Source organism: Erinaceus europaeus, chromosome 10 (genome assembly GCF_950295315.1).
Source record: "Erinaceus europaeus chromosome 10, mEriEur2.1, whole genome shotgun sequence".
NCBI classification, from domain to species: Eukaryota; Metazoa; Chordata; class Mammalia; order Eulipotyphla; family Erinaceidae; genus Erinaceus; species Erinaceus europaeus.
Window position 1 is genome coordinate 95558638 of NC_080171.1, and position 19223 is coordinate 95577860.

Consider the following 19223-nt stretch of genomic DNA (forward strand, 5'->3'; position numbering starts at 1 on the left):
CTTCCTCTCAATTTCTGACGGTCTCTATCCAATAAATAAATAAAGATAATAAAAATAAAAAAATAATTTTGGTCCATAATCTCAGAGGGATAAAGAATAGGAAATCTCTCAATGGAGGGGATGGGATATGGAACTCTGGTGGTGGGAATTGTACCCCTCCTATCCTATAATCTTGTTAATCATTATTAAATCACAAAACAAACAAACAAGAAATACCTGCAGTTCTTGTCTTCCAGACACCAAACTGCAGATGCAACTACAATTCTACCCTGGCCTCCCTGGCCAGATGACCTTGCCAACATGTTCTAGAACCTCACCTCTCAGAACCTTACCCTACCAGGGAAAAACAATCAGGCTGGGGGTAACATGGATCAACCTGTCAACGTCTAGCAGACACACAATTACAGAAGCCTGAAGTCTTTCCGTCTGTGGCCCCTTAAAGCACCTTGCTTTCAATGTGGATCAACAATGGTAGGGACTACCTCATTCTCTGTAAGGAGGTTGGGCCAAAATACTCTACCACTCGAGGAAAATGGGTCCAGCAATGAGTGCAGCCTAGAATATTCCTAGCTATGACTACAGAATTCAAGCTCAGACATATAGGGATGCAGAGGTTACATAGGCTCCTGCACTGATTATGGGCACCAAATCAAATTGATGGGATTTCAGTTAACCATATTTAAATAATTTTCCCATAATTGGGAGCTACTCTCTTTCCTGATACAGCTTTCTAGTCCTGTTTCCAACTCTGACTCCATCACCCCAGACAATACCTTTGGCCTATCTGCATGTTAGCTATCAGACTCAGGCAAAAATTAGTAAAATCATGGGCCCTTTGGAATATACTTAAAATAGACCTACTTGCTTTTTCCAAAATGGAGATCCCAAATGTCATCTGCTATACTTCTGCCTTTAGGTTCCTGGTTATTAAACAATTTGCTCTGTTTTATATATATTTTTCCCTACAGAATTTATTTATTATTATTTATTATTATTATTATTATTATTATTATTATTGGCTTTTCATATTTTTATTTATAAAAAGGAAACACTGACAAAACCATAGAATAAGAGGGGTACAAGTCCACACAATTCCCACCACCGGAATTCCGTGATAGCTTTCCTGTTCTTTAACCCTCTGGGAGTATAGACCCAACCAAGGTCATTGTGGGATGCAGAAGGTGGAAGGTCTGGCTTCTGTAATTGCTTCTCAGCTGAACATGGGTGTTGACAGGTCGGTCCATACTACCAGCCTGCCTCTCTTTTTCCCTAGTGGGGCAGGGTTCTGGGGAAATCGGAGCTCCAGGACACATTGGTGGGGCTGTCTGTCCAGGGAAGTCTAGCTGGTATCATGCTAGCATCTGGAACCTGGTCACTTACCGCTTCTGCTTTATATCTCAACTCTTAGAGTCACCAAGTTGCAGATGCTACTATGAGGCCAACCTGACTTCCCTGGGCAGGAGTCCTTACCAAAGTGTCCTGGAAATCCATCTCCCATAGGGACAGGCTGGGAGTATGGATCAACCTGCCAATACCTATGTTCAGCAGAGGAGCAATTACAGAAGCCAGACCTTCCACCTTCTGCACCCATAATGATCCTGGGTCCATGCTCCCAGAGGGATAAAGACTAGGAAAACTATCAGGGGAGGGGATAGGATACAGAACTCTGGTAGTGGGAATTGTACCCCTCTTATTCTATGGTCTTGTTGACATTTTTTATTTTATGAATTTAAAAATTTAAAACAAACAAACAAACAAAAGGATAGGGTAAGATGACTCTTTTGCTCTGGATCCCAATTCCACTGGAATCCAAAACATTTGTCATCAGGAATCTTTGTGTTTATAGCATTACTGAAAGGAAGCAAATCTGGAAAATAAGAAAGGAAGTCAGAAGCTGTTTCACTAATCTGAAAGAGTAGAGAAAAAAAATGAAGAACACTTGGAAATAGTAATATGTGGAGGTGTGACCTAGAAAGGAAGGCAAGTGAAGGCAAGACTGTAGAAAAAAATGGGCAAATGTGTGTGTGCGTGTGCGTGTGCGCGCGCGTGTGTGTGTGTGTGTGTGTGTACACATATAGGTATACGTAGATGTAAAGTCAACCCATATCTGTGACCTTCAGAGAATAATTTAAGTTTCTGTTGGCTGGGGAGGGAGGTGAATGGGAACACAGAACTCTGATGGTGGGAATGGTGTGGAATTATATTCCTCTTATCTTGTAATTTTGTAAATCACTGTTAAATCTCTAATAAAATAAAATAAACTGTAGTCCCTTCCACCTCACATTCTCTGATACACTTCCTCTCTGCTTAAGTTTATTTTTTGTACTTAACATTCGTTGTTGTACTATGTATTTGAAGGCTACCAGAGTATAAACTTCATGATATGAACAAGGATTTTTTTTTTTTGCTAGTTTTGTTTATTGCTTCATATCTAGTGCCATGACACAGCCATATTCTGAATGAAGTTAGGTTGAATGAAGTGGTAAACCTTAGAGAAAATGGATGCTCATTTTCAATGGAGTAGGCAGAAAAGACTGGCAACCTCAGGAGGCTTACTGGTGTGGTAGCTCACAGTACTCTCTTCTAAGGACTTCTATTAGATAAGTACAGAACTTGTGGTTATAAATCATTTTCTCTTAGAAGTTCAAAAGTCTTCTTGTTTATAGAATTGGCATTAAAAGATACATGCAACCTTAATTCTTTTTAAAAATACATTTTTTAACTATCTCATTTATTGAATGGCTAGAAACAGAGTAGCACTACTTCTTCACTTGTGACACTTTCCCTATGCAGGTAGGGGCTAGGGGACTGGACCTGAGTCCTGTAATACTGTAACGTGCACTCAACTGGGTGTGCCACAACCCAGTCCACAACTTTAATTCTTAACCTTTCTACAGGAACTATTTTGTCTATATCCCTGTACTGTAAAGTTTCATGACAAAAGAATTTCATTCACTGAATTAGGTTATCTTAAAAAAAAATAAAGGAGCATGGGCAGGATGAGAAAATGAACCAGAGCAACATTCTAGCGTATGCAATGCCTGGGTTCAAACTTGGAACCCTAAAGTTGAGTGTCTAATATTTACCCACTGTATCACTTCCCAGGGCTGAGTGGTATCTTTTAATAAGATTCACATTCTTCATCTTCATCTATCATTCTGTATAAACAGTATATATTTGGGATGACATAGACACATACTTTCTTTATGCAAGACCATAGAGATTATTCTATTTTGTTTCCTAAAAGTCTTAAAATTTTGTCTTTTCACATTAAAGCCCCTGATCCATTTTCAATTCAGTTCTACATATGGTGTGAGATAGAAATTGTCTTCCTTTCTTGCCCAATATGGCTAACCAAGTATTGAAAAGTCCATCTATTTGCCCAGTTTTCACAGTGCCACTACTAGTGTGTGTATATATATAAACCCACACAATGTGGTCTGTTTCTGTTATCCCTATTCTGTCCTATCAGTCTATTTGTATAGAGCTATGCCATTCCAAAATGTCTTAATTACTGCAGCTCTATAAAAAGTTTTACTATCTGGTAAAGTAAGCTTCAGCAACCCATTCTTTTTCTTCAAGAATTTCTTGGCTCTTCTTTTGACTTTTAAGTATAATTTTAAAACCAGACTATATAAAACCCTACTGGAAATTTGAGTGGAAGTATATTTAATAAAGATTATTTTGAAGCAAAATGACATCTTCAATGACGTCTTTCATGAAGATAAACATTCTTTTCTTCTATCAATAACCACATCAATATCCCTTTTCTGTATGTTAGTATGATAAGTTATATTAGTAGATTCGTGTATTGTCAACAAGTTCAAACCCCAATACCACCATAAACCAGAGTTGTGCAGTGCTCTGGTCTCTCTGTACCTACCTTTCTCTTTTTCATTAAAATAAAATATTTTTTTAAAAAAGTTGAAACATTAAAAGAAGATCTGGATCAAGCATTTTATTATTTAAACATATTGACTCACCTCCTGTAAGTGAAAATACCTTTCAATTTTTCTATTTCTTCTTGATAAACAGTATTTTTTCTGTTTACTTTACCTGAGTTTAAAATACTGCTATAACACTAATAGCAAGATTTTTTTTTTTTTTAATTTCCACCAGTATTATCACTGATGTTTGGTGCTAACACTCAGAATCTACAGGTTCTTGTGGTCTTTTTTCTTTCTTTCTTCCTACTCTATTTTTTATTTGATAAGACAGAGAGAAATTGAGAGGGAAGGGAAGAAACAGAGGGAGAGAGAAAGGCATCTGCAGACCTGCTTCACCTCTCATAAAGTCTTCTACTTACAGGTAGGAAGTGGGGGCTTGAATCTGGATCCTGGCTTATGGTGCTATGTGCACTTAACAGAGTGCACCATCACTGACCCCCACCCCAGGATTCTCTTAATGTTTAAAATTTTTCTGCTGCGTTTACTCTTTGGTGCTTGTTGATATATTCTTTTATTTCACTTTAACTTTGGGGTGGAGCAGAAATAACTGTGTACTTAACATACTACATTTATCTAAACAAAGTCAGACAGAAGTTACCTGTATCTAGAGGTAATAAAAGAGCCTACTACAAACTGCAGTCATGAAGTCTAAAGGAGTGCTAGACACAAAGTGTTTACAGCCCAGTACCTGGTACATACTTAAGGGCTCAATTATATCATGATTATGTTACAGGGGACTTAGTTTCACTGAGATGATGTCCTGCTTTTTTTCTATTCAAGTTTAATAATCCAAAAAGCAACTTCTTATGGACAAGAGTCTTTTTTTCTCTTTCTAAAATCATTTTTTGGGGGCGGGGGGCTTATAGTACAGTGATTGACACAAGAGCGTAATTTCTCACCTCCGCATGACAGGTATCTGCAAAACACTATCCCCCAACTTTTCTCCCACTATGCACCACCAGGACCTCCATGTACTCTTCATCCCCTCTATTCCTTTCCTTCTCTAGAGTCTGGTTTTGTGCAATATGCCACACTCAGTTAAAGTTTCTATTTGTGTTTTCCGTTTTATGAACTAGAATTTTTCAAATATATTCTATTCAACTTATTAAAGGGATGAATTCCAGGTGAACTTACTTGGAGGTGGAATAAGAGAGTCAGGAAAGAATGTAGCTATCAGGGGAAACTTGGACTGGGGGTGATGTACTGCACCAAAGCAAGAGACTCTGAGGAAGGAGTGCAAGAGGCAGCCCTGGGATAGTTTGGGATCCTAAGTTGGGGGTGAGAGTGTTTCACAGATACCCCTCATGTAGAGCTGGGAAACTGTGCCCATGTGTAGCAACTATGTTGTAAACCATTAGTCCCCCCCCCCCATAAAATGGGTGGGGATACAATGGTAAATGGTAAATCTGGTTGTCAAAACTCTTTGACAGTGTGGGTACTCGAGTTCCTGAAATTTTAATTTGCACTTATAATAATGAAATAATAATGAAATAGAATTTAAAACAAAGCAAGAGATCTACTATGGACTATTGTTCACATGTTTGTCACCTACTATATGCTACAAATCTAGAACACAGTAGATGATCAAAATACATGCATTCATGGCATGCAAATACCAGTGAAATCATAAAAATGTTGAAGTCATGAAATCCCAGAAGAAAACTATAATTAAGCTCATAAGGGCTTTACTATTAAGTGTCTTCTATTCCTAGGTGAACTCACAACTGATTTTATACATGTGCTTTTTGCCAGGGACATTTTTATAATGTCTTTCTACCTCTCTCTAACAGAGAGGTATCTGTTAAGCATTTTGCTCCCAGTCAATTTCTATAGTTTTACTTCAAAAGAAGAAAAACACTGTAAACAGATATAGAATCTTAGCTAGTAACATACATACTCAGTCATTTATGGAAGAAGTATACAGATACCTGACTTCTGAAATGTATCTGAAACCAAGGTGGGTTAATGGATGGTGTAGCAGGAAGGGTAGGTAAACATGTGCCAAAGCAAGCATAGTAAAGTGTTAAATGGTAGAATCTAGATGGAATTACAGGAGTGTTCACTGCCAAATGGTTTCAACTTCCTATGCCTGAAAATTTTCATAATAAAATATTGGGAAAATATAAACTCCTATACTTACTAAGCTACAAAACAAAGTATATGAAAAATATTTATATTAAACATAAAAGTCTTAGTACATAAGGAGCTAATCCCAATTAAAAAGCAATCAAGATCACTAAAAGATAAATGAAAAAAAACTTTGAAAAAAGCAAATAGGTAAAAATGCATGGAACTATCCAGTTACTTCTAATAAGACATTGAAATTAAAGAAATCCTGCAAAGATATTTTAGACCTACTTTATTAGCAAAATTAGAACCAGTATCTATGAATATACACAATTCTGGCAAGGCTTCAGTGAAAATAATACATTGATACACAGCTGCCAGTATTCATTAGGAAAAAAAGCAGTCTGTTGGGAAGTAATCATTCCGAAAGTCATAGCCAACTCTGTGATCCTGTGGTCACACTCCTTATAATTATGAATTCTTTCAGTCAAAAACAGGACAAAGATGTCCACTACAGTATTAACTACTAAAGAATTAAACTATTAACAGTCTAAGTGGCCACCAGTAAGACTAAGATCTAAAACACACACATCAATATAATAGAATATTATATATAATACAATAATATATATGGCATAGAAATTTCCAAAATGGGGAAGTCGGGCAGTAGCCCAGCGGATTAAGCGCATGTGGAGCGAAGAGCAAGGACCAGCGTAAGGACCCTGGTTCGAGCCCCCAGCTCCCCACCTGCAGGGGAGTCGCTTCACAGGTAGTAAAGCAGGTCTGCAGGTGTCTATCTTTCTCTCCCCCTGTCTTCCCCTCCTCTCTCCATTTCTCTCTGTCCTATCTAACAACAATGACTTCAATATAACAATAATAAGTACAATGACAATGAAAAACAACAAGGGCAACAAAAGGGAAAATAAATAAATATAAAAAAAACTAATAATGAAAAAATTAATTTCCAAAATGGCAGTGATAGCACTTACATGGAAATTTACAAAGTGTTGATAGCACATAACCGAGTAGAAACTATTGTTATGAAACTGTAAGAATCAATGAAATGTGCACTGACACTGTAAAGTAATAAGAATAATTACCTATAATGACAGGCTAATATGGTGTGTGTGTGTGGCTGATTTCTTTTCATGAAAATTTTTCTGATCTTTCCCATACATCTTTAAATTAAAATAAAATAATTAAAACGTCCATTTGAAAGACTGTCTACTCACAGTGCTGAGTTTGCTGCAAATGATGAGTATCCGGCGTTCATAGAGCATACTGGCATACAGATGTAACATGTTGTTTACATCCACAGCTACAAAATACTCAGTCAGATTTCTCTGGGAGAAAGAAGAAGGGGGGGGGGAGGTTTGTGGCTTATTTTGTTTGTTCTTATTACAAGTAGTATCTAACAAACACAGGGGAAACAAAGAATAACCAGAATGTATAGCCTTGCTTTCCTTGCTTTTCCTATTCTTTCTACCTAGCAAACCAAATTTCCCTTCTGCATAAAGCTGTGAAGTGAAAATTTGGAAGAGACTTTTGAGATGATACAGTGTAAGTAATCACATCTCTGTGGTGATTACAGTTTACAACATGAAATATGATACAGTATTGACTGATACAATTCTTTGAATCTGTTCTGTAAGGTGAACAGGACAAGGCATCTGCAATCTTATAAATGAGGAAACCAAGACTCATAGAGATATGAAGATCAAAAAGTCTAAGAAGCAAGGAAGACAGAACTGCAGCTCAAATATGCTGACCACAGATCCTAAAACCTTCCCAAAGCAATATACCACTGATCTCAGCAAAAGAAAGTACCCAGAGGCCAAAATACTTTTGGGATAGAGCGTATCTCTGCCCAATGGATCCCACATGCACATGCCAGGCATGTTCCTCTCTATTCATCAGTGCTGGTGTTCCTTCCATCACAGTTTACTTTCTCCAAAACTGCTTGGCTGGAATTGAGACCATTTCTAAGACTTGCAGTTGCCAGGTATTTCACTCAAAAGGAAGAAAAAAGTTGGATAAGCAGCAGCAAGTTATGACAAAGCAGTGTTTTAACTAGCTTTTGTCTGTAGCCTGGGCTTCATTCCTTTAATTAGTACTATAGACTGGGACTCTTCAGATTGCAGGAAAAATGTAATGTGTTTCATTTCTGCAACCTTTCCTATACCCACCTGACTTTAATAATACACATGAATATGCTAATTTATTCAATCCTACAGGTTTTCAATATCATACAATACAATCCTCTGAAAGTGAAGAGGGCTAGGGAGGAACAGAATGCTACTGCCAGGGGTTTCAGTTTATAATTTTTAAAGATCTATAACCTGCAAACTCAAATAAACCAGCTGAATTTTACACACAAAACAGCATAAAGTGCTTTTTCACAATATTATGGGTTGGAAACAAGAAAGGGTACTTATCTTATGATTTATTATTGTTTGATTAGAATACAAGGTTAATCATAGACCTTTAAAATAGTGAATTAATAGCTTCAAATACAGACTACTGACAAAGGCACTACACCAGGCACTACTATATGTGAAATTTTATATAATCTTCACAAAAACCCAATTAGATATTACTCATTTCAATATATAGGTAAACTAACTCTGGGGGAGATTAGTAACTGATAGAATCAGATTTTGGACTCAGATTTAACTCCACAAGCCATGCACATTGCATTATATATTGTTCCTCGTAAATACTTTTAAGCACCAAGGTTCTCCATATGTATTTTTCATTTTAAACTTAGAACAACTCCTTAAACAAACAAGCATTACTATCCCTAAATAGAGATAAAACAGCAGAAGCACAGAGAATGTGAGATAAACTAACCAAGGTTATACAGTAAGTGAATGAGACATTATTTAGTCTTGGGTCATTTTGCCTGCACTCTTTGTTATTTTTAATACCACTAAAAGCCGTAAGTCAAAGCTGTACTAAGGAAAGGAAAGCATAGCACAGCACAGGTCTAAAGTATGCATAAAGGAAATTTCTGTCAATTTTTTTTCCCCACTTACTATGTAAACTTTAGTAACTGGGCACTTTTCTGAGTTCTCCTAAATCTTCTCAACAACCCTGAGGAAGGCTCTATTGCCTCTATCTTATAGAAAGAAAAACTGAGGCTCAGGAAAAGTAATTTGTACTCTAATAGTTAACTAGCCAGATGTCAAATTTTGAACACAGTTCTCCTGAATTAAAAACTCTTACATTAATCACATCCACTTACCACTTAACAAACTAAAAAAATAAATAACAAAAATCCCACCAAAAACAAACAAAAACATCAAGAAAGAAAGACAATCTGTTAGTTAACAAGTATATCTCTTGCCCAGTGGACTAAGGAGTGCTAAGCTAATGATGTCAGGGTGGGGCTCTTTCTGAAGAGAGTGACAAGGCAGAGTTATTCTCACAAACAAAAATACAAGGCCCTCAGCTGAGGTTTCCAGTGAAATGCCTAACTGCTGATGAATTATATGAATTTTTCTTTTAGGAGAGGATGGAAGTAAAAAAGAAAATAGAAATGAGGAGCTTAAAGAAGGCCAGAAAGCCCATTAGCACTTTTGACAGATCCAAAGATAACTCTGAAGCCACCAAAACGTGGCCTCAAGAGTCTGCCAAGAAGCTTCACGCTGGGTAGAAATATGTTACACAGCTTGTCGTCCAAATAGGGAGACACAGCGTCAGAGACAAATCCTGCGCCTTATTTTGGTGGGAGAAAAAAAAAATCACAAGGATACTTTTGTGGATGGGGAAGGGATAGTTTCTGAAAGAAAAGTGCCACTTGACTGAGGCATAACCCCGCCAGGCCCACTCAGATTCTAAGGGACTCCGGTGTTTGTTTCAAAAACCCTATACACAGGTATGCTAAAAAAATATGTAACATTTAGCCAAATTCTCTCTAAACTGTCATGTACTTTTTTTTGGTATTTCTCATCCCATCTGTGCTGATTACCAAGATATTTGTGTCTAAACAGAAGCTGTCTTTCTTATCTGCTTCCTTCCCTGCCTCTTTCCTTCTGGGATGCCACCCGCCTAGGCAGGTGGGAGTGGGTGGGAGTGGCAACAGCCCGAGGACCCTTGCTAAGCCGAGGAGCACCTGTGGGTCAGAGCTGGCCTTGGGAGCATCTGTAAGGAGCACTTGTGCTTCCCACCAAGTCTCATCTCAGAAGCAAACCCCTTGGGGAAAGGGAGGAGTCCCCTTCTCCAGTTTTTACGCCTCCAGGAATTGAGTCACACCAGTCTTCACTGCCTTAAATCTGCCAGATCTTTTCATACCTCTAGGTTTTTACCTCTGCCATCTCTCTGCCTAGAATGTGCCTCTCTTCCTTGAGGACACCAATTGACTTCTCAAGGTCCAGTTCACATGTCATTTATTCCTAGAAGATCTCCAACCCTCCCCTTGTCAAGCATCCCTTTGTGTTTCATGGCAATATGCCCCTAATTTATACATAGCCCCTCAGTGGCATGTATATGATTGCTACTAGACAGGCATCCATTTGGGTAAAATAATATTTTCCATCATCTAGCAGTTGATGAAAAAATGAATCCAAAGTAACTAACCAAAGACTGCTCCTTAGTGGACAGTGAACAGTGTGGGACCAAAGAAAATATACAGGAGAAAAACAGTGTTTGACTTCAGACAGACTGGGTCTGGATTTGGAGGAGTGATTACTTAATGATGAAGAGACTGTAGGAAAAGAATTGACACCAAAGATTCACAAAGTCAGGTAAGCTGAGGGGAGGTGGAGGGGTGTGTGTGTGTAGGGGGAGGGGCAGCACTGGCTAAATTTCTAAGGAATCTATGACTCTCTTTCTTAAAAAATGTAAAGAAATAGGTGATTTATTCATCACGTAACTAACTAGTAAGAGGGAGCTATTCATTCTCCCCACATGCAGCTTCTGTGGAAAGAAGCTTTCAACCTCCCATTTCTTTCTCCTATACTCAGCAATCAACACATACTTATTTAACTCCTACTATGCATTTCGTATCAGTCTAGAAGCTGGACTCGCAGATACTAGTTAAACATGATGTCCATTTACTAGGAGCTTCATCTGGGGATGGGAGCAACAGACCTACAAATCTGGAATGTGAAATACTGAGGTCTAGGCTACAAGTATCCCAGAGATTGCGAATGACAGACTCAACTCCGCTAGATGAATATTGATAGAAGGTTGATGAAAGACCTGACATAGGAGGGTTTTGATCTGAGTCACCTAAGTCAGGGTTCACTGTGTGGGAGCAGGGAGGAGAGACTCCAGGCAGAGGCTAAGGTAAGGAAGAGAGGAACTCCAAACAAGGAAGTAGTGGAAAGTAAAAAGCTCATAAAAAGTAGGGGTGTGCTAGAGCTACAATCAGATCTTATGAAGTCTTGACTGTACCCATGGGTAAGGAAGCTGCTAAAGGATATGATTTGACCACTCTCATTTTGCTTAGAGCCCCTATGAAGGGGACCTAGAAAAGGACAAGTAGTTGACAGACTACTGTTATATTCCAGGAAAGAGGTGAAAGCAAACTTTTCAGATAAAAACTTGGTGTGGCAGATCTCTGTAAAGTGGAATCACAGGACATACAAATGAATTGATCAGGGAGTGGGGCGGGGCAACTCCTGGACAGCCCCTCTCCCCCAACTTCCAGACTTACTATGCACTACACTATTCACTTGTTCAAACGGCATAAAAGGAGAGTCCATTTGCTTAATGAATACTAAGTCTTTCTAAAGAACCATTAGCTGTCAGATAGGCTATTGCTGGGCCACCTTGTCACAGGTTTAGAGTTCTGGATTACGTTGCTACCATTGCTAAACTTAAATAACTACCTGCCTTTACTTAGTTTACTTATTATGTTGTGCCAGGGAATGAATTTAAAGTCTTGCACGTGGGTGGTAATGCTGAGCACCTTCCTATTTTGATTTTCTTTTCTTCATTTTTACTGGGAGAGAGGAGAGAGAAAAAAAAGGGAGAGAAGAAGAAACAGAGAGGAATGACACCACAGCAACAATGCAATATCCATGGAGTTCCTTCTGTGCCATGTGGTGCTGTGGCTCAAATCTAGGGCCTCAGGCACCATAAGCCAGAAGCTCTACTAGGTGAGTGCTCTCTTGCTCACACTACCTGCTTTATTTCCTGACAATTCCTTTGTATCACTCTCACCTGCTAGCAAGGAAAAATCTAGCATACAATTTCTTGATTAGATTATTTCCTAGTATCCACATTTATAAGGACTCAGTTTTCTTAGTTTGACTGTCTGTAGGCTAAGGAAGATTCTTTTCTTTGAGTTTAAGCATTATTTCAGTTTCATAGGTCTAGCCCTGTTAATCATTCCTCTCTCCATCAATCATTTATTATAGGCTCTCTCCATAGGACTGGCTAGCAGGAGGACAAGACTGACCACTTCCTAAGCTGGCAAGGGCTAAAATCTAGAAAAGGACTCTGGCTAACAAGGGACAGAGAAGTCTGGAAGCTGGGTTTTAGAAAAGGCTTCCATTTCTGATTTCTACTCGTAGATGACGGTGAAGGTTCCTTTCAGCTGTAATTCTCTGTCTTTAAATGTAGACAAAGAGGAATAGAAGGCACCTGGAAAAATCTCATTTCTCCAAGGAAAAGTCTCATAATGGCTGCTCTCCTAGCTGTTCCTGCTGGCTCTGGTGTCAATCCAGGTGGCTGGGGACTTCAGGCTAACTGTGATCCATGCCTAGGGTTAGGAAGCAGGTGGGTGTGGGTGTGGTGGTGGTGGTGGTGGTGGGCTGGAATGGCCCAGGAATGGGAGGGGACCTAGTGGGGTTTAGAGAAAAAAGCATCTTAGGTTTAATACCGTAGGGAAATGAGATAATCCCCAAACCAAAGAACTGACTCTAAGCTGGGTACTCCTTGGAGCCTTCAAAACAGATGCTAGACCGCCCCACAGTCTGTCATATCATTAGTCTCTGAGATTTTCAGCCTCATACACAGTACAGATGATAAAGACTTACTGTATGCGATTGGAGGAGGCTTCAAGGAAAAAGGCTTGATTTTGTCAATGGGTTTTGTTTCCTGAAATAACTCCTGTTCGGATTATTTTACCATAATGCAAATTTTTAAAACCCTCAATTGGATTTTTAAAGAAGAATTTATGTTACCTTAGTTGTGTGGGATTCTTAAAAGAGAATTATACATTAAACATTTGTATTCTAAAATAATCTGTCTGAAAAAGAATCCCACAAACTCACAAAAGCAAGAAAATTAGAGAAGTGTATTACAGGGGGGAAAAACGGAGTTTACCCAGAGGTCAATTTTTATCCCTCTCTGTAAATGAAAAAAACCTTTAGAATAAACCTGACAACTCTTAAGAGCAACAATGGAATTCTCTATAATCTCAGTATTTGATAATAGGTCTTCTACTACTTCAACTTTGTTTATTTTTGAAAGTCACAATGAGTTCATAAATCTTTTCTATATCATGGTACATCTTTTGACAAAGTGGAGTCTGGACAATGTTATATGTAACTGTCTGTTCTAAATGCTTTCCTCGCATCATTAACCACTTGGTATGACACCAGCTAGATAATTAAGACAGGTTTGTTTAATATTCCAAATGAAGACCTATATGATTATCCATTAATCAAAAGTAAACTTCAAATCCTGGTTGCTGGAAAAGAAAATCCCTTGCATAGCCAGTTTACAATGCAATTATTAGTACATATCTTTTCATGATCTGTGACTTTTAAAAATGCAGGTCAACTGTTTAAAAATTTATAAAGACTTATGTTCATTTAATTATTGCCTGTATAAAATTCCCTCCTACATGTGTTATCCTGATAGACAGAAAAAGCCCTGATGAGCAATTATGTAGTGATGATTTTTTTGGTGAAAAAGAAGAAAATGTTTCTACAAAGAAATTGTAGAAATAATGAGATTTAACTTCAACAAGGGTCTGAAAATAGAAAAATTCATTTTTCTACTCTTGCTGTTCATTAATGTTTGCAGACACACTGGCACAAAAGCCAGGAAAAGGCGTCTTTCTTCTTTTAGGAGTGGCTCACTCATTCATTCCATAAATATATATTGTACATCTACTATGTACTAGCCCTGATGCTAATCACAGAGCTCCAGGATAAAAAAAATGTTGCTCCCTGTCTTTATGATCGGCAGGAGCAGTGGATTCATCGAGCAAGCACAAGGCCTCAGTGATAACCCTGGTGGCAAAAAAATAAAAATAAATAAAACAAAGCAAAGCAAAATAAAATAAAAACATCTTTGTTGTACCAGGCACTGAAACTAGAATTTTACATGAAATTACTATACTTGTTCCTCTTATTTCCTTTACTAGACACGGATGCTGAAGTTCAATAGCCTAAGGCCCCAGGGTGGTGGGGCCACCCAGTGTCTGGCTGTCCCCAAAATTCATGTTCTTTCCACAACAGCAGACTATATTGTATCAACAATCCTGTGGTTATTGCTTGTTTCAATTTGTAATGCAGCAATTTGGTAATTTTAAATCAGTCCTTAAAAAAAAAAAATCACCAAGAGATTAAAATGCAAATTTCAACATGGCTAGAGTTCAATAGTGATTCTGTCAAAAAGCACACAAATGGGTCCTACAAAAGTTCAGTCTCCTTAGAGGAAATGCTTTCTTTTCATATTTGAGACATGAAAACTCATTTCTTTTCCCTTTTCCTCATGAATATCAAAGGTCAAGTTTAGGGAAGCAAAGAGGTATAATAGAAACAAAATGCTTTGGTTCTTTACAAACTTGGCTCATTTAAGAGCAGACCTTGGGCTAGGATCTCAGGTCTGAGAGCCCTAGGTCTCTATAGGTAAAATGGGGTTCACTATACCTCTCACTGAGGAGCAGCAAAGATTTAAATGAAACCACATATATTAGGAGTCTGACAGGCTGTTTTTATTATTCATGCTTAGAAAAAAACAAGGCCAGCCCTTTACTGGTTTGCAAAAAGAGGATTTAGGGGACAATGATTTATACACAGAGAACTGATTCATTAGTGGCAAAACCAGCAAATGAAATGCAAATTTAAAAAAAATGGTGAGGATAGGGGAGGTGGCAAATAGCGCAGACAGGAATTGGAGGTAAAGCTATGAAGATAGGTTTTTGTTCTACTTAGATTATTTTTTATCTCAGTAACTATGATTTTGAAAGTTATTTTCCAGTACCTTAAGTATCTTAAGGAATTCTTGGTCCTTAAAATAAATAAATAAATAAATAAATAAATAAATAAATAAATGAATGAATAGAGATGAACCTAACTCTAGACAATAATTTTTATTAGAGCATTTTTATAATAGCAAAAGAATTTAAATGTTGATAGTTAAAATACTAGGGATTTCCAGTAAAATGGGTAGATTATCAGGATAAACAGCTGATAGTACACTTCCTGACACCTCCAAAAATGACAACATAAGAATTTTTAAAAGATAAAATCACAACATAAGAACTTTTAAAAGATATAAAGACCACAAAGTACAGGAGCAAAGATAGTAGTGGCAGGAAGAGGCCAAATTTGGAGATGCCAAGAAGATATAACTAAAGCAGAGTTTTTTGACACCTTAAGACATTTATCAATGTCTAGAAACAGTTTTGGCTATGCTACTGTCATATAGTGGAGGGAGCCTAAGCATGCTGCTGAACAGCCCACTAGGTACATGATGCACCAGACAGTGAAAATTATCTGGGTCAGGCGATCTGGTTGAAAGACCTAAGGAGACAGCTGGCAGTCCTAGAGAGGCTTAAAAACAAACATATATCAATAGGTGATATTTGAAAAAATAAAGTGAATCAACATGACCATATTAGCTAATAATAATAATAATAATAATAATAATAATAAACAGAAATGCTGCACCTTCTTAGAAACTTGAAAGTAACTACCTCTGAGGAGGAGAAATTAAGAATATAAAAATTGCTGGTTTCATCTATAATTATGTGGTCCTTAAACCATTGCTATGCATTATTTTCATAAGAATAAAAATGTAATTAATTAAAAATATTACTAAAAAGGATGGGTTAAGTAGATATGAACAGTAGATTACATTGTACAAAAAAGTGAGTGGCTAAACAATATGGATATAATCACATCCATGTATAAAAAACAGCAATACTCAAACATTAATATTGTAAACTTACAGATGACACTTTGCAAACTTCAGAGGGAACTACTGTATGATTCTACATATGAGAGATATCAATTTTTAAGAAACAGAAAGAATACTGATTGCCAGGGGATAAGGGTCAGGTGGGTATGGGGTGGGGGAAATTGTTTAATAGGTATAGAGCTTCAGCTGGGAAAAATGAAAACGTACTGGAATCAGTTAGTGATAATAGCTGTATAACAATATGAATGTTGTACCACTAGACTAGACTTACACATTGTTAAAATGGTAAGTTTTACATGAGTATATTTTCACACACACACACACACACACACACACACACACATACACACACACTCTCTCTCTCTCTCTCAAGTGCTGAGGTAGCAACAGTTTTATATGTAACTCTGTATTACTTTCACATTATAATCAGCAATTCTACAGTATAATCAGTAATACACATTGAAAATATGTCTAAGGCAGACTCAAATTCATTGCTTATAAGTCTTTAGGAAGAGTGTGTGTGTGTGTTTGTGTGTGTGTGTTGGGGGGGTTCTTCACAGCTATTCCAGCAAATACTATTTTTTTCTTTTAAGAGTAAATATATTGGAAGACCATGCAGTGGTACTCCAGATAAGTGCACACATCACCATGTGCAAGAATATGGGTTCGAGCCCCCACTCCACACCTGCAGGGGGGAAACTTCATTAGCAGTGAAGCAGGTCTGCAGTGTCTATCTTTCTCTCCCTATCTTTCTCTCCCCATCTCTATCTCCCATCCCCTCTTCATTTCTGTCCTGTTAAATAAGTAGAAAGAAAAATTTTTTTACAGAAAGAGTAAGTATATTGGATTGTTGGAAAAGTCATGACACATTTTTACATAGAAAAACAGAAAAATACATCACAGTATTTCCAACAAGCCCCTCCAAAAATGCAGTAGAAGTAGTATTGCACTTGAGTAAGTCTACCCTAATAAAAAATTTTATATGGGAAGTTTCTTTTGACCTGGAAGGTTGGTACAATGGGTAGAGCAGGAACTTGTACACAGTTCCCAAGTTAGATCCTTGGCATTGTATATGCCAAAGTGATGCTCTGGTTCTTTCTCTTTCTCTTGAATACCCTGCCAAAACAGACAACTATTCATGGAAAAGCATTGTATTATAATGGCAGAATTAAGATCCAAATAGAAACTAAGATCCACAGTGAGTGGATAATTAAATGTAATAGTTTATGGAAATTATGCAACCAAGAAAATGATTCTTAATGAAATTTTTTTAAATGGAGATTTAGAGTGATTTTTACTATGTAAAAATGATCTAAAAAGAATAAGACAAGATTGTGTTCATAGGTGAGGTTGTTTTTTTTTTTTTTAATATTTTGCTTAACTTTATTCTTCCTATACTTGACAGGAAAGAGAAATTGAGAGGGGAGAGAGAGACTTCTGCAACACTGCTTTGCTGCTTGTAAAACCTTACTCCCTGCAGGTGGGGGTTGGGGGCTTGAACCTGGGTTCCTATGCATCCATAGGTGACTACTGTTGAGAAACATGATACTTCCTATACATTTCAAAGACTGTTTTTGCTTTTATAACATATTTTATAATGGGAAATGTGTCCTCTTAAAATAAAAATTCAAGAGAGAGAGAGGAGAATTTCCCCAAGTACTCACATTCTCAGGTATGCTGGGAAGTTCCCTGGTATCGGGCACAGTAAAGTAAGAATGCTGAAAAACAAAAGTACATTATTTCTTAAAAAAAAAAATTCATTATTTCTTTTTACAAAAATGAGTAACATTCCTTATAAACTGGGTAAAAGATCTGAAGATATTTCCTCACACAGATAAGGAAACAAAGGTTCACTATTAGGGAATATCTATAGATTGTTTTATTTGGTATATTTGGATTAAGGTCAGATGTAATAGCATGAGGTCCAGGGTTCAGTCCCTTACAGTGTATGCATTCAATCAATGTTGTGCCTCTCCTTCTCCCTCTCACAAAATAAATGTTTTTTTTTTTTTTAGTCAGATGCATTAAGTAATTAGTATGGTACATGCAGCTTTTTCCCCTTCTAAGAAAGATAAGCTTCTTTGGGAGATATAAGTTAAGAGCTCAAAAAGGTTAAAGGCTAAATTCCCTCATGAACATATGAATTTCTGAACATATGAATGCTACAGGCTTCATAATTTATTGCTCAACAAGGCAAGTGGGCTCTAGGGACCAAATATTACTAGGTTCACTCAGCAACAGTCTTTACCAACTCAACCTGCCAATTCATTTCAGCATCTGATATGTTCATCTGCAGGCTGTGGGCAAAATCTGCCTGGCAGTCCCAGGCAATGTTATAGACAGCTACAGTGGAAGGATGCTTGCACTGAGACTATTACAGAAGGCTAAGAGGGGAGAAGTTCTGTCCACTATATGTGCTCTGCAAATAAGCTTCCTGACTTCCAGTGCAATCTCTAGTAAAGGAAGCTGGAGATTCAGTGAAGTTGAAAAATTGACCTGTTCAGAGAAGTTTCAAAGAGGCATCTCCATGTAAGTAATAAGCATGTGTCCCTGAATTAAATGACAACAGGCTGAACTGATGACACCTCCACTGTGCTACTAAAGACTGAAAAGACAATGGCAAATAGGGATGGAAAGGGCGTGGTGCTGGCCAATTAAAGATGAGATTGTACAGAGGCCAGGAAAGGTCAAACGTAAAGGAGGTCGGCTTAACCATGGCCTGAGTTCAAATCAGGACCCCCAAGTGACATTTCAGAAAACTCTGCCCTTCATTCATACCCTCTAGGATAATTGTAGAATAAGGGGGTCTTAGAAGAATGAGTTGTATGAGCTCCCTGAAATCAAAGGCCCAGGAAGACAACTATAATAATGACAATAACAATAATAGTATGAGCTATTTATCAAATATTAAAAAGATAGCTCTTAAATACTTACTATATGGAAAACTTGATGCTAAGTATGCTGTAAATACTATTTCTAATTTACATAGTAAAATTTAATAATGGTTATTATCTCTGTATTACAAATGGGTAATTTAAGGTTTGAAAGGTCACAGAGCTAGACAGCTTCAGAGCCAGGAATAAAATCAGATATGTATTAGTAGGC

General features: G+C 37.5%; 1 protein-coding gene across 9 annotated transcripts in view; it reads right to left on the reverse strand.

Annotated features, from left to right (window-relative positions):
* The window catches only part of DENND1A (DENN domain containing 1A), a 600479-nt gene that overhangs the window by 286765 nt on the left and 294491 nt on the right, over window positions 1-19223 (reverse strand). For all 9 annotated transcript variants that reach the window (XM_060200131.1, XM_060200132.1, XM_016185023.2 and 6 more), the window contains 2 exons: window positions 17783-17836; window positions 7247-7357 (listed from right to left, as the gene is read on the reverse strand). In XM_060200131.1, coding sequence (XP_060056114.1) covers window positions 7247-7357; window positions 17783-17836 — 165 coding nt within the window. The remainder of the gene's footprint in view (window positions 1-7246; window positions 7358-17782; window positions 17837-19223) is intronic.